Source organism: Desmodus rotundus, chromosome 12 (genome assembly GCF_022682495.2).
Source record: "Desmodus rotundus isolate HL8 chromosome 12, HLdesRot8A.1, whole genome shotgun sequence".
Classification (NCBI taxonomy): Eukaryota; Metazoa; Chordata; class Mammalia; order Chiroptera; family Phyllostomidae; genus Desmodus; species Desmodus rotundus.
In genome coordinates this window covers 52443785-52457477 of record NC_071398.1, presented here as the reverse complement: position 1 = coordinate 52457477, position 13693 = coordinate 52443785, and the positions used below count along the sequence as shown (strand labels likewise).

The 13693-nt window shown below is 57.1% G+C and overlaps 2 protein-coding genes across 5 annotated transcripts; one reads left to right on the top strand and one right to left on the bottom strand.

The window, feature by feature from the left end:
• Positions 1-275: 275 nt before the first annotated feature.
• CHMP2A (charged multivesicular body protein 2A) lies at positions 276-2846 on the top strand. 3 transcript variants are annotated; one of them, XM_045203640.2, is made up of 6 exons: positions 276-430; positions 1127-1344; positions 2035-2214; positions 2288-2418; positions 2502-2563; positions 2641-2846. In XM_045203640.2, exons 2-6 carry the CDS (start codon positions 1177-1179, stop codon positions 2766-2768), a joined length of 669 nt encoding a protein of 222 aa, XP_045059575.1. In that variant the 5' UTR covers positions 276-430; positions 1127-1176; the 3' UTR covers positions 2769-2846. The 3 variants fall into 3 exon arrangements, with proteins under 3 accessions (XP_045059575.1, XP_053771670.1, XP_053771669.1); XM_053915695.2 differs by having other exon boundaries at positions 295-430; positions 1134-1344; XM_053915694.2 differs by having other exon boundaries at positions 295-430; positions 1130-1344.
• Positions 2847-3408: 562 nt separating this feature from the next.
• On the bottom strand, positions 3409-9530 carry TRIM28 (tripartite motif containing 28). 2 transcript variants are annotated; one of them, XM_045203592.2, is made up of 17 exons: positions 8855-9530; positions 8439-8551; positions 8098-8230; positions 6449-6584; positions 6256-6372; positions 6059-6173; positions 5790-5936; positions 5572-5686; positions 5391-5497; positions 5265-5301; positions 5127-5175; positions 4807-5056; positions 4398-4717; positions 4200-4323; positions 4023-4109; positions 3803-3940; positions 3409-3726 (listed from the first exon to the last, which is right to left on the bottom strand). In XM_045203592.2, the coding sequence occupies exons 1-17, from the start codon at positions 9213-9215 to the stop codon at positions 3550-3552; spliced, it is 2526 nt and encodes an 841-aa protein (XP_045059527.2). In that variant the 5' UTR covers positions 9216-9530; the 3' UTR covers positions 3409-3549. The 2 variants fall into 2 exon arrangements, with proteins under 2 accessions (XP_045059527.2, XP_053771630.1); XM_053915655.1 differs by having other exon boundaries at positions 5127-5172.
• Between the last annotated feature and the right edge of the window lie 4163 nt (positions 9531-13693).

Below are 13693 nucleotides of genomic sequence, written 5' to 3'. Positions count from 1 at the left end.
TTCAAGGAGAGGGTCAGAGTCCCTTGAAATCTGGGTCTAGTAGTGAGTTACATGATGGGATGTAGGACCTCCGAGGTGTGTTGAGGAAGACGTAAGGAGCACCAACATTGCGGAGTCTCGTACTCCCCGGCAGGACTCGGTTTCGTGGGGTGGGACTCAAACCTGTGTACACCTTCGGCTTGCCGCGGAGAAGCGATGCTGGTGCGCATGCGCCTTGGTGCCGGTCTGTTATAGGGTGTGTGCGCACGCGCGCTCAAGCCACCACGAGTTCCGGAGCAGGCGGGGCCTGTGACGTCAGGTCGTTTACTCCGGAAAAGGCGGCGACTGCAGAGGCGGCAGAACCGGAGGGTTTGTCGTTGGCCACCGCACCCGGGAACCGAGCAAGAGGCTCGTAACCCGGAAGCGGAAGTGGGTCCCCGTCCCAGCTTCGGTGAGTGGCCCCTACCGGGCCTCGGGTCCTGGGTGGGTGTGTGGTGAGCCGAGTACGAGGGCATCGTCACCGGGGCGTCCTAAGCCTCGCTCTTCCTGGGACTGTGGCCTCACCGTCAGGGTGTGCGTCGCCACCTTGTTCTCGGTGCACAGGGCCCCCGCCCCAGCCCCCAGACCCTGGCCTGGGTGGACACTGCCCGCTCATTCTGCAGCCCTCAGTTTACAGGGTTCCCCGATGCCCCTAAATGTACTCGCGGCACAGAGGTTCCCTCAGCTTTCGGAGTCTCCGGGTCTGAATGCCGTCCCTTCACTGTCAGCTTGGCACTCAGGGCCTCCACGTATCCAGCCCACTACTTCCCTGACGCCCAAGATCCCAAATGCCCCAGTTGACCCCCAACCGTCCACCTCCGGTCTCCGTCCATCAGAGAAAACAGGGCGTCACCTTTGTGTGGAGAGGGAGGCGGAAGCCTAGAGGCACCGTGATGAAGGGGCAGGTGTAGGAACGCTGTGATGGCTTTTAGACCTAGCTGTCCCCCGAGACCCTAGAACCACCCCGATGTTCCCGGTAGCACTGTTTTGGTCTTCCATTCACAACACCCTCTCCCTACTCGCCCCTTCCCGTCTTGCACAACCCCGCCTGTTCCGCCCCTCCATACATGCTGCCTCTTGCCACTTTTTTGGGCCCCATGCTGACCAGAAGCTAGGTTTCGCACTAAGTCCCAGGCCCACCAGCGGGCTCCTGCCTCCATGGATTTGTTGTTCGGGCGCCGGAAAACGCCGGAGGAGCTGCTGCGGCAGAACCAACGGGCCCTGAACCGCGCCATGCGAGAGCTGGACCGTGAGCGACAGAAGCTAGAGACCCAGGAAAAGAAAATCATCGCAGACATCAAGAAAATGGCCAAGCAGGGCCAGATGGTGAGCTCAGCTGGGCAGGGGCTGGGAAACAGAACTAGGTTCTGTTGTGTGGTCAGGCACTGCTATGACGGCAGCAAGCAGAAAGGGACACCAACAAGTAGGTGCTTCGAGGAAAATGGAGTGAGGGTGAACGGGGCTTTCCTAGTTTGGGGATCTGTAAAGCCTGCCTCTTGGGAGGTGATGTCGGAGGCAAATCTTGGGGAATGAAGATAGCCAGTGGAGATTGAAGCCCCAAATACTGGACGAGGGAGTGTAAGTGAGCTCAGTGGAAGTGGACGGGAAGGGTTCCCTGCAGGAGACACAGGTTAGAGAACACTCTGACCTGAAGTGGAGAGGAGCGCCTGCCTGAACCAATAGCGAGTAGAGCCTGTGGTTGGTGAGGAGTTTGGGCCTGAATAGCTGGGTTGAGGTGGTACCATTTCTTGGGATAGGCAAGGCCAGGAAGAGGTTTAGGAAGTCAGCAGCTGAGCTTTGGGTAAGTGACGTGGAAGATTCTTTGGCCAGGGTGAAAATTCAGGAATGGGTGTTTTAAGGCAAGGGAGGGACTCCAGCCAGGGGGTCAGAGAAGTGAGCAGCTCAGAAGAGCCTGGAGTGGCTGGGAGGGAGCAGTGAGCAGTGTTTAGCCACAGGGAGTCCTCTGAAAACTTCTATGGGAATAGGGGCTCCCTGCCACCTTTGTGCCCTCCTCAGGATGCTGTTCGCATCATGGCAAAGGACCTGGTGCGCACACGTCGCTACGTGCGTAAGTTTGTGCTGATGCGGGCCAACATCCAGGCTGTGTCCCTCAAGATCCAGACACTCAAGTCTAACAACTCGATGGCGCAAGCCATGAAGGGTGTCACCAAGGCCATGGGCACCATGAACAGACAGGTGTGTCTCTCCCCGAACACATCACTGCAGGCCCCAACCTCAGAGTCCACACTCACCCTCCCTCCACTTGTAGCTCAAGTTGCCCCAGATCCAGAAGATCATGATGGAGTTTGAGCGGCAGGCAGAGATCATGGACATGAAGGAGGAGATGATGAACGACGCCATTGATGACGCCATGGGTGACGAGGAGGATGAAGAGGAGAGGTTTGTGGAGAGGTGGGGGCTGAAGTAGAGGCCTGGCCCTCACAGGGGGACTAACTGACCCTCAGAGTTCTTTTCTTCCCCAGTGATGCTGTTGTGTCCCAGGTCCTGGACGAGCTAGGACTGAGCCTGACAGATGAACTGTCCAGTGAGTGCTACAAACCTTGGGCCTGGTCCCCCCCCCCATTGCTGCTCCCTAGGATCTCTAATCCCCTCCCTCTGCAGACCTCCCCTCCACTGGAGGCTCCCTCAGCGTGGCAACTGGTGGGAAGAAAGCGGAGGCTGCAGCCTCAGCCCTGGTGGATGCTGACGCAGACCTAGAGGAACGCCTCAAGAACCTGAGGAGAGACTGACAGCCCCAGGCCACCCTAGGGACCCCGGTGGATGCTTTTTCACTGTGCCCTTTCTGTAATAAAAGAGATTGGACACTAGTTCCTAGGCTTGTGTGGCTGGCCTCTTGTGGGCCAGTCTGGGGCCCCTTAGGAGTTACTTAGGGCTCCATGTGGGCCAGTCAGCATGGACTAACCCCTCCCAGGACTCTAGTATGTGTGCCTCAACACTACCACCCCAAGATGGGGGTGTTCCTGGAAGTTCTATCCTATCTGCCAGGCATAGTTCCCAACTCAGCTTGGCAGGGTCCCACCCAGCTCACAGGAGTGGTTACAACTCCTGTGAAGTGGTGGACTTCACTTGTGTGCTACGTATCGGACGTAGCACACAACTGGGGCTTCACCCTGTGCATCAGAGATCTGGGACAGCCCACCTACAGGGCATAGCTTCTTACCTCTTTGAGAGGTATACACACCCTCCAGAACACCTAGTGTTCCCCACATCACCAAAGCCAAATTGGGATACTCCTCCCCACTCCCTGGACGTGTAAATGGCTGGGGGGAAGTGCCCATAGCCCTACTCAGCCCACCCGAGTTTGGGGAAGCATAAACGCAGGCAGACACCAGGTCCCAGGAACACTGCCCCCACCGACCAAGGCCCGAGGAACTTGTGAAGTTTTTATTAAATCCACAGAAGTAAAAACAGTATTGTGAGGGGCTGGGAAATGGGGCTACCAAGGAGTGCGAGCCAGGCCACCAGAGGGAAAGGATGGGGTTGAGAGAACAAGACCCAGGGGGTCTAGCTTCAAGGGCCATCACCAGGGCCACTGGACAACTCCTGGGCACTCAGGCCTGGACCAGGTAGGCTCAGCGGTGGGGGCTCCACCAGCACAGCTGAGAACTTGGTGTCACCAAAGGCCTCATTCATGCGAGTCTCGAAGAAGCGCTGCAGGCCGATGATGGACTGCACATCGGCCTTGTCCTGGACAGACAGATACAGGAAGTGGTTCCCTGATCTCTTTCCCCCAGCCCCAGCCCCAGCCCTTCCACAGACTCACCTCTGTCAGCTTGTTGAACTGCTTAAACATTCGGCCCACATCCTGGGCAAACTCTTGGGGCGAGCTGTAGGGGGGTGACAATTTCTCCTGGAGGCGGGCACGGATCAGGGTCAGGTCCAAGGTGCCACCAGGTTGATCCTACAGGCAGAGGCCACAGGCTGAAGATGAGGGCCAGACAGCCCCTGCCCCTGGCCCCCCACCCCCAGGTCCCAGGACTCACCACAGAAAAGCTAGAGTCAGTGGCCAGCTGGTGCAGGGGACGGCAGGGCTCATGGCAGAACAGGGCCAGCAGGACACGCTCGCACTTCTGTAGACAGTTGGGGGAAGGTGTCAAAGCCACTGGGGAGTGGGAGTTTGTGCAGCTGCTGGGCAGCCAAGGGAATGGCCCAACCCTCACCTGCTGGTTGGCTGGAGAGAGCTTGGCCACCACACCACTGCTGTCACCACCATCCAGGCTCAGGCTGCCGTCCTCCTCCTTCAGATCAGGTGGCACGTGGCACAGTGAGCAGCTCCACTCCTCCCTACAGGAGGCAAGAGTGAGGAACTGTGCAGATCTGGCACCCCCACCCCCCAAGCACATCCCACAGCCTCGCACCCTGGCACATCCTGCAAGGCTGGCAGGTGGCAGTCCAGGTGGAAACAGAACTCGCACTGGTTGCACATGACCAGGTCACCTGGCTTCTGGCAGACACGGCATATGGTAGCACTGTCATCCAAGGCACCTGGGCCACCAGTGGGGGCTGAAGTGCCCTCTGGAGCCACCACCTCCAGACCGGAGCTAGTGCTGCCACTGGGTGAGACCAGGCGGGGGCCCTCAGCACCAGGGCCCTCCGCCAGGGCCATCAGCACAGGCTTGGTCTCAGGGCCCTCGGTGGCTGCAGGTGGGGCTCCAATAGCAGCCTCTGTCTCTTCCTCCTGAAATGAAATGCTAGTGGTTCAGCAAGGTTTGGGCCTAGGAGGATGTCATTTATTTTCCAGCCACGGAGACTTGGGGGCAGACTCACCTTGACAATGGCCATGCCAGGAAGGGGCTGGGCCCCAGGAGCCCCTGGGGCAGTTCCTGGCTGTCCAGCAGCTGCAGCTGCAGCCCCACGCTCAATAACTATCAGGTTGTAATCCTCAGTGGTGCTGCCTGGGAAGACCTTGAAGACTGGTGGCTGGCTGTCAGCTGTGAGGTCAAGATCCAAGCGCTCCAGGCTCACTCGTGGTACCTTGCGCATGAGACCACTCACTTCACCCTCACCCGAGCGAGACCTGTGGATGTGGCTTGGTGTTAACACCTTGTCCGTGTGCCCACCCAGCTCCAAAGGACAGCCACACTCACCGTTTCATGCCTGACACGTGTGGCTCTGCACTCATGTAAGGATCATCTGCTAGGAACACAGGGGACGAGACAGTGGGTGGGAAGGTAGAGTTGGCACACTGGAGCTCTCCCCCCTACTGGCAGATCAGATTCACTCACCTGACACGAAGCCATAGCCTTCCTGCACGTCCATGGGCTACGGACAAAGCAGGATGGACCTCAGTGGGCGGGTGCCCCAGAGACCAAGCCTCACTCCTCCCCCCGGAGTCCCCTTCCCCTGCTCACCTGGCTACTGCCAGAGCCCTGCTTGCTTAAGGGCCCTGGAGCCCGTGGAGGGGCCATGGGCGCAGGGCCTGTTGAGTTGGTGCCTGGTCGCTCTGCCACAATCTTGCCTGCGAGAAGGAGATAGACATAAGACAGTGCCGAGAGGGATGGCAAGTACAGCAAGGGGAAGACCAAGACCCACCAAAGGCCTCAGCGCTCTTGGTCCAGGCATTGAGGTCCCACTGGAACTTCATCTCGCCGTGTGGCTCCACAGGGTCCACGATCATCTTGAGGGCACGGTGTAGCTGGAAGTAGATCTGGGGGGTGGGGCACTATATGAGCTCCCAGGTAGTAAACAAGGCGTCAGAATGCTGGCAGCACCTGCTAGCACCCCATCACCTAGGCATGCCCAGCACGCACCAACTTCTTGGACAGCAGAAGAGCTGTATTGTTGTCACTCTCCAGGGCCCATGAGGCGAACCGTAGGATGTGCTCCTGATGCTTTTGGATCTTGGTCATGGTCCAATGCTGCCGCTCCAGGCGCTCCTGCTGCCCCTCCGTTACCTTCTGCAAGTACGAAGAGGCGGCGTCAAGATGGAAGAGGCCCCAAGGACCCCTCCTCACACAAGGAGGGAATCAGAAGCCAGCAGAGGATGCCAGTCCCCAGGACCCTCTCCCTGCAGGTGTACCTGGGCATCATTGACCAACACCCGGCCCCGCTTGTTCAGTTCCTTCATGATCTGCAGAATCGCCATCTTAACATCCACCTGTACACGCTTCTGCACGTCAGACACTTGGCGGATCCTGGGGTGAGGGTGGGCCAGGTGAGGTCCACTCAGGCAGGTGCTCACCTAGGGACACCCCCATGGCCCAGGCATCCACTTACGAGCTGCGAACCTCCTTGGTATTCTTCTGCAGAGTCGCGTGCTTGTCCCCGAGGCGCTTCACCAGTGAGGCCAGGAGCTTGCGCTGGTTCCTCACTGCGTCCTCCAGGAACTGGTATCTGAGGGCAAACAGAGGTGGGCCTGGGCGTTGAGCATGGGACCAGGTGGAGCCCCCGCCCCCGCCGCAGGACTCACTGGTGGTCCTTGTGGGCGTTGAGCTGGCAGTCCCGGCAGGTGAGGGTGTCACAGCTCTCACAGAACAACACGAGAGGCTCATGCTTGTGCACATTGCAGTACACTGTGCGCTCGCCATCTCGGGACTTGGCTGGCCCTGGGGAATGGATACACAAGGACAGAACTCATGCTCAGTCCCTCCAAGTCAGGGGATATCACCCCCTGCCTGTCCTGCAACCCTAAACTATCAATTCTGAAATGCAGAGGGCCCTGCAGGAGCGGCCAGGGCAGAGCACGGGCCCAGGAGGCCAGATCCTTACTCTCAAAACTCTCTATCCCAAGCCTAATCAAGAGACCACACGCCCCCTACCCCCAAAAGATCCATCGCCCTTTCAGCTCTGGCTGTGACAGTGTGAGAATCACGGCCTGGGGACCACCCCCTATTGTTCCTCTACTGGAATCTTCTCCAGGGACACTGGAAAGCTTCTACACCTCCAACCCCCCCCCCCAAACACACACACACAGGGCCCCTTTCTCCTACACTCACAGCAGATTCTGTCCAGCAGGGAAGGAGAATCTGGCTACTGTGTGTCCCAGGACAAACAATACTTGCTCTCTGGCACACAGAAAGCAAATCAGAGCCTAGAACACCATCTAGGCACGTTCCTCAGAAGCCATGCCTAGTGACCCTCCCTCTCCCCTCTGTTAAGAGACCACCAACCTCTTAAAACCCTTCAGAGCCTTCTCACACTGAGAAATGAGATATTGGACCAGGACCCTCAGAAAGGTGTCAGGACCCCTCTCACTGTGGGGTAAGGTGCTCAATTACCACCCAACAACAAGATACCATGTGGATGCCCTCCTGTCCTGCCTCAGAGTCTGTCACCATTACAAAGCTGCTTGGAAGTCTGTTCCTCTTTCCTCCACAATCCCCAAAACCCCCTGGCCACACCAACCCAGCCTAAGCTATATGACACTGAGACGAACCTGACTTTGGTTCCTCCAATACTGCCTTCACCTGCACCCGGACCCTTGCCTACAACCCAAGATTCCCCGTGGACACCTTCTCTTCCCTCCTGGTGGTTAATGCTCCACAGCCACCATCTCCATCCTCATCTTCCCACCAGTACTGTCCTCTGGTCTGGAGCAGCTGCAATGTGGCTACTAAAAGGCCACTCGTGGTAAGATGCAAACCAAAAATCAAGATAGATTCAGAAAGCTATCATACCTATCTTCATACCACTGTAATCACATTTATAGGTAAGTCTGGAAACCTGACACCTACACCCTAAAGATAAACCACTTCCAGAACTCACTGTCACTAATGACCTAAAGACTCTCCCAACTTGTCTAGACACTGTGTTCTGACCCAGAGGCCTTTCTCCTAGAGCCTTAAGCCAGGCACCAGGCAACACCAGGGTGCCTGCCCTTCACATCCTTTCTCAGACACCCTGCATTTCATTGTCTGCACTTGCCTGTGGCCTTTCCTTTTCCACCTGGACCAGCAGACCACACACCAAAGCCCCAGACTCCCCAGTTCTACCACCCACACTTTTAAGTAGTCTCCCTAAAGAAGCTCCAGAGACTCATTCACCACCTGCAACCTCATCAAACACAGCTGGCAGCAAAAATACAAGGGCAGCCTGGGCCACCCTGTCCACCTTGCATACCAGTGGAGCGCACAGTGTGGTCCTTGGTGTATTTCACCCGCTGGTGTGCCTCCACACAAGTCTCACACAGCGGCTCGGAGCACTCCACACAATAGCTGGTGGCGGGGGCGTTATCCTCACAGCTGGTACAGCACTGCTGGGCAAAGGCAGAGTCAGGAAACTAACACCAAATAGGTCTGCATTTACATCCCAAAAAACTTAAGGCAAAATAATGCTTTTGGCCTTTATGGCCTGCCCAGAGCCTCGCAGTGCTGGAAAAGTAAATCCTAAAGCTGGTAACCATGTGCCTGGTCTAGTGTCCGGTCCCCATGACCAAAACCTCCTGCTAAGGCAGGACATACCTGATTCGCATCCTGGGAGTCAGTGGGAGCCTTGCTGCCACTGTCGCGCATAAAATAATTCTCCACAATATCTTTGGAGAAACATTGCTGCTTGCACACGGGACAGTCCACAACTGCAAAGAGTAGGAACCAACAAAACCACTGCACGTTCGCATTCAGGACTTAAAGCCACCCCACCCCCACCACTGGACCCCCAATCTCTGTCGGTGCAAGGCCAGCCCCTCCCCTCCCACAGCAAAAACCAAACTGAATCGTCGAACTGGAAAGCAGACGCCCCATCTCAACGCACGGCCAAGACCCTACTACCCGCACCCGATCCGGCCCAGCATCCCCCTACCAGGCACAACGAAACCCCGATCTGAGCGCCTAGTCCGGATTGCAGGCCATACATGGGGGAGGGGCCAGATGGGACTCACCGGCTCCGTCGCCCGCTGCCCCAGCGTCCCCCGCGCTGTTGGCGGAGGAAGGCGCCGGTGGTCCGAGGCAGGCGTTGCAGGCCGAGTGCAGGCAGGGAAGCAGGCGCGGCTCCCGTTCCGGCCGCAGGCGCTCCCGGCACACTCCGCAGTGCTCCAGCAGCTCCAGCGCCTCGCCACCGCCCCCCGCGGGCGAGGACGCCGAAGCCGAAGCGGAGGCCGAACCTGAGGCAGATGCCGCAGTCGAAGCTGCGGCCGCGGCAGGGGCGCGCTTTTCGCTGCCCGCCGAGCCCTCGCCGGGTCCCGGGCTGCTCGAGGCGGCTGTTGCCGCCGCCGCCGAGGCCGCCGCCGCCGAGGCCGCCATTCTCACGCCGCCGTGGGCGCCCGGGGGGGGGGAGTAGGGGCTGGGGGACCCGCCGCGCAGGCGCAGACACACTCGCAGCCAACGGCTGGGTCGCAGCCGCCGCTGCGAGGCCGAGCGCCTCCGAGCGCCGCCTGGGCCGACGCCCGCTGCGCGCGGGGCGCTGCCGAGTCCCGGTCGGCTACTGCCTGTTCACTTCTTGCCGCCGCCGCTCACGCTCCGTCCTCAGAGGCCTCGGAAACCCACGACACGCGCCACGCGAACGACCGCTCGCCCGCGCGCCCACTCGCAGAAAGAGCCGAGGCCGAGGGGCGGGACAGAAATAACTGGCGCCGACGACGCCGCGCATGCGCGCTGGAAGTCTCACTCCCGGGGGTGGGACCAGTATCGGCCGCAGCCGGCGAGGACCGAGAGTACGCAAGCGCCAGACTAGGATCCTCCCACCTCGGCCTATCCCATAGCGGCGCGGCCCTGGAGGCAGGGGCGGGGCATCTGTGTCGTCACTGCTGCTACCTAGTTTGTGGGCGGGGCGCGCCTCGTTGTTAGAGCTTGGTACCCCTCCCTCTACCCCATAGTTAAGCCGCTGTACTGCGCCAGAGGGTCTGCAGTCCGGGCTTCCACTTCAATCCCCGCCCTTTGGGCGGAGGGGGAACGTCTCCAGTCGCTGCGTCACGGGCATTCGCGTGACAGGGCGGGGCTGAGGCCTGGAGGAGATGCCGGGCACGAGTTAGTGGAGCGGGGTCCCCAGCCCAGGGCGTAGTTACGTTCAGAGCTAGGAGGCCGACTTTTGGGTTTTAACCTTTTTGTTGTTTAACGTGAAAAACACTGAAACCTGCCAACTTCCCTAGAGGCTACAGAGCAAAAGGTCTGCTAAGCCTTTACGGGTGGGGAATCCGAACCTCAAAGCTGGCCGAATTCTGATGGGAGATTCTTGGGGGAGAATCCTATCGGAGAGTTTCGGCCCTGGAGGGAACGCACAGCCGAAAGGCCTGTGCGTCCAGCCGCAGACCCTGCCCTCGTTCCCGGGCTTGCACGCGCCCAGCTGCGGGGTCGCAGGCGCAGGCCCTAATGGCCTCCTTAGGCGCTCGCAGGAGGGGACTGAGACATTTCTGGCGGTCCTGGGGCGGGTGTGGCCTGCCTTTGTTCCCGGCGGGGCTGGGGGCCGGGGGGCTTTGTCTCCGCGTGGGCCTTTGTTCCAGCTGCGTTGCGGACACGCCCCCTCAGCCGCGACCAGCGAGGCTCCGCCCCCCTAGGGGCCCTCCCCTCTCGTCTGCGGCCCCAGCCTAGGGATGGACCTCCCTTGGATGATTGGGAAGGAAAATCGGTGCCATGCACGGAACAGAGTGAGGTGTGGTGTCCTTTAGTAATATATGCAGGACTCTTTCCACGACTCCATCATTCGCTGGGCATCAAAATCACGGGCGGGCAGACGTGGGTCGGTTGTCAGGGACCAGAGAGTCAAAATAAGTAGGTGATGGTAAGGAGTATGATAAGGGACTCCCTTAATGGGTACGTACCTCCAAACACCTGCAGGAAGGACAGTTGAGGCAGAAAGAAAGTAGTGCAAAGGCCCTGAGGTTGACCAGGCACTTAGGGAACTGTGCCGTGAGGAGTGGTAGAATGTGCTTAGAGGTGGCTGGACCCCTGTTATAGGCCCTAGACTAATCTGGCAACTGGTCCTGTGGTTTCAAAGACCTGCCACGGGCCCATGCTCCTCTCTAAAGAGTCCCCACTTCCTCCTTCTGGACCCAGGACCTTTCCTTCTCAGTACATGGCAGCCACTGCCAGTCCCCTTGTCTAAATAGGGAAAACCAGGCTTCTGGAATTGCCAAGACAGCATTAGGGGAGGGAGGGATCAAGGAGAAACCAGACTCAGACAAGCTCAGGAGCTCAAGAGGGCATCCCAGGACTGGCTGATCTAGAGTAGGCATAGCAGCAAGGGCAGAAGCCTTGCTCAGAGGTCATCTCTGATGAGTCAGCCTATCCAGAGGTCTAACTGGTGTTCCACACGACTTGGGTACATTCTGCCTGTCCCCCCAGTAGGCCACACCAAAGAGCAGTCAGTGTCACCGTACGCTGTCTGGCCAGCTAGCTCAGTCCATTGGAGCATCATCCCAATATGCCAAGGCTGAGGTTTCGATCCCTGGTCAGGGCATATACGAGAGGCAATTAACGAACGCATAAATAAGTAGAACAACGAAGCAATGTTTCCATCCCTCTCTCTCCCCGCTCCACCCCTTATTCTCACTGTAAAAATCAATAGGTAAACATTTTTTAATTAAAGGAATGTCTCTGGCTCCCAGGAACCTTCCATGGCCCTCATACCCAGGGCCATCCTGAGTTCTCCCACTGCAGACCAGCCTTGCTGGTCTGTATGGGGAACCTGTCTGGCTTCATTCCAGAGTGTGCATCCCTGTGGCTGTGTGTGGCCCTTGTTGTGTGGGTCCCATCACTCAGATACCCTTCTGTTTGTGCATGCTTTGCTTTCTCCCATGAACCACACTTGCACTTGGGTCTTCTTCCTGCAGTGTGGTTATAAACACAGCCACTGTGGCTTTCAGCGGGATTTTTTTAAGTTGTAGGTAGGAATGGCATGATCTGATTCCCATTTCAAGGGTACCAGGGGGGAATGGACGGGTGAGAGACAGAAAGCAGAAGACAAGCTTGAAAATACAGGCAAGGCAGAGAAGGCACCAGATCCTCTCAATCACCCTTTAAAATCACCACGGTCCCTTCATCTGTTTCTTGTGGCTACTGTAACACATTATCACAAACTTGATGGCTTAAAACAAAAATCAAATTCATGGTGCTGGAGGCCAGAATTCTGAACCAAACTGTGGGCAAGGTCGTGCTCCCTCTTTGGAGGCTCCAGGGGAGGATCCTGGATTCCACGGCTGTGGCTGTGTCACGACAGTCTTCCAAACCAACATCTTCATACAGCCTTTTCCTCTGGGGGCTGTTGCTATGGACCGAATTGTATCTGCCACCAAGTACATGTGTTTCAGCCTTGCCCTTGTGCTAGTATTTGGAGATGGGGCCTTTGGGATGTAATTAAACTTAGGTTGAGTCAGGAGGCTAGGGCCCTTGTGATGGGATCAGTGTCCTCCTAAGAAAAGACACGACAAATCTTGGTCACAATCGCAGATCATACGAACACACAGCAATGTACAGCTTCCTATAAGCCCAGGGAAGAGGCCTCAGAATGAAACTTACCTCACCAGCTCCTTGATCTTGGACTTCCCAGCCTCAAGAACTGTGAGAAGTATTTTAGCTTTTTAAGCAGCTCCATCTATGGTACTTTGCTATGGCAGCCCAAGGAGACTAAGGTGGTTGTCGGATTTGCTTCTGCCTTGCTTCTACAAGGATGCATATGCATTTACATTGAGAGCCCACCCAGATAACTCAGGATAACTTCCCCATTTCAAGATCTTTCATCGAAATTGCCAAGGCTCTTTTTCCTTATAGGGTAACACGTCCAGGTTCCAGGGATTACAATGTATACATCCTTGGGGGTCATTTGTCAGCCTACTGCAATCCACATTTCACAGATGGAAAAACCGATCCCCAAAGAGGAGAAGGTGGTATCAAGAGCCCCACAGCCTGTATGAGTCCAGCCCAGTCCTGGGCTCAGTGGGTGCCCTTACCCCTTCCATCTGATGCTTCCAAGGGAATCTGTGTGGCTCTCAGGGAGGATAGGTGTCGGGAGCCATCCTGCCTAGTTTCAAGGACCGTAGCCTCATTAATGGACAACAAGTGTCCCACAGCTAGAGTTGAGGGATAAGGCCTTGGGGACATGAGCCACTAAGGAGACAGAACATTTCCTCCTGGCAGGAGTGAAGCCCCTGCCTCCCTCACTTCCCCCTGCTTGGTCCAGGTGGATGACTGCTTAGCCAATGACGGGTAAGACCCCTCAAGGGAGGGGTGACCTAAGACAGACACAGTCGCAATAGGCCATTAGGGAAGGACTTGGGGATCTACAGAGAAGGGGCAGAAAGACCCTCACCCCTTGGCTTTGTCACAGCCTGAGTCCTCAGTCTTTCTGTAAAAGTCTCCTAGTCTCTTGGCTGCTTTGCTTTCCCAGCCTGACTCAGCCTGGCAACTATGTCAGAGGCAGCTGCAACCTTGTACTGGAACAGACGGCTCCCAGGGAGGAATCTGGCCAGAGAAAGAATATACATTGTTTTCTTTGAAGCTTGCTCTGCCCTGTTGCTATGAAACAGACACTTGAGCTAAAGCCAACCCTGACCAGAGACAATCCCTGTGTTTCTTCAACTATTATCTGTAAATTATGCTAGTTTTTCATGACTGTAGTTTTTTGAGCATTGGTTAATGAACTTTATGTGCATACTATGTATCTCTGTGTGAGCTGAAGTCAATAAAAACGCAGGAAAGTAAATGTTCAGGACCTTTCTCCTCTGAGAGACTGGTCATCTTTCCTCCCCAAGCAGATCATGTCTTGGTAGATTTATTCTCATCCAGGA

What these genes read in the sequence shown, in the direction of transcription:
- CHMP2A (XM_045203640.2), top strand. Translation starts at nt 1,177, where the DNA reads ATGGATTTGTTGTTCGGGCGCCGGAAAACGCCGGAGGAGCTGCTGCGG. An exon ending in TGGGCACCATGAACAGACAG is followed by an intron (nt 2,215 to 2,287) that starts GTGTGTCTCTCC and finishes CTCCACTTGTAG; the next exon opens with CTCAAGTTGCCCCAGATCCA. An exon ending in GAGGAGGATGAAGAGGAGAG is followed by an intron (nt 2,419 to 2,501) that starts GTTTGTGGAGAG and finishes TTTCTTCCCCAG; the next exon opens with TGATGCTGTTGTGTCCCAGG.
- TRIM28 (XM_045203592.2), bottom strand. Translation starts at nt 9,215, where the DNA reads ATGGCGGCCTCGGCGGCGGCGGCCTCGGCGGCGGCGGCAACAGCCGCC. An exon ending in CAAGAGCGCTGAGGCCTTTG is followed by an intron (nt 5,498 to 5,571) that starts GTGGGTCTTGGT and finishes TCCTTCTCGCAG; the next exon opens with GCAAGATTGTGGCAGAGCGA. An exon ending in CTGGCATGGCCATTGTCAAG is followed by an intron (nt 4,718 to 4,806) that starts GTGAGTCTGCCC and finishes ATTTCATTTCAG; the next exon opens with GAGGAAGAGACAGAGGCTGC.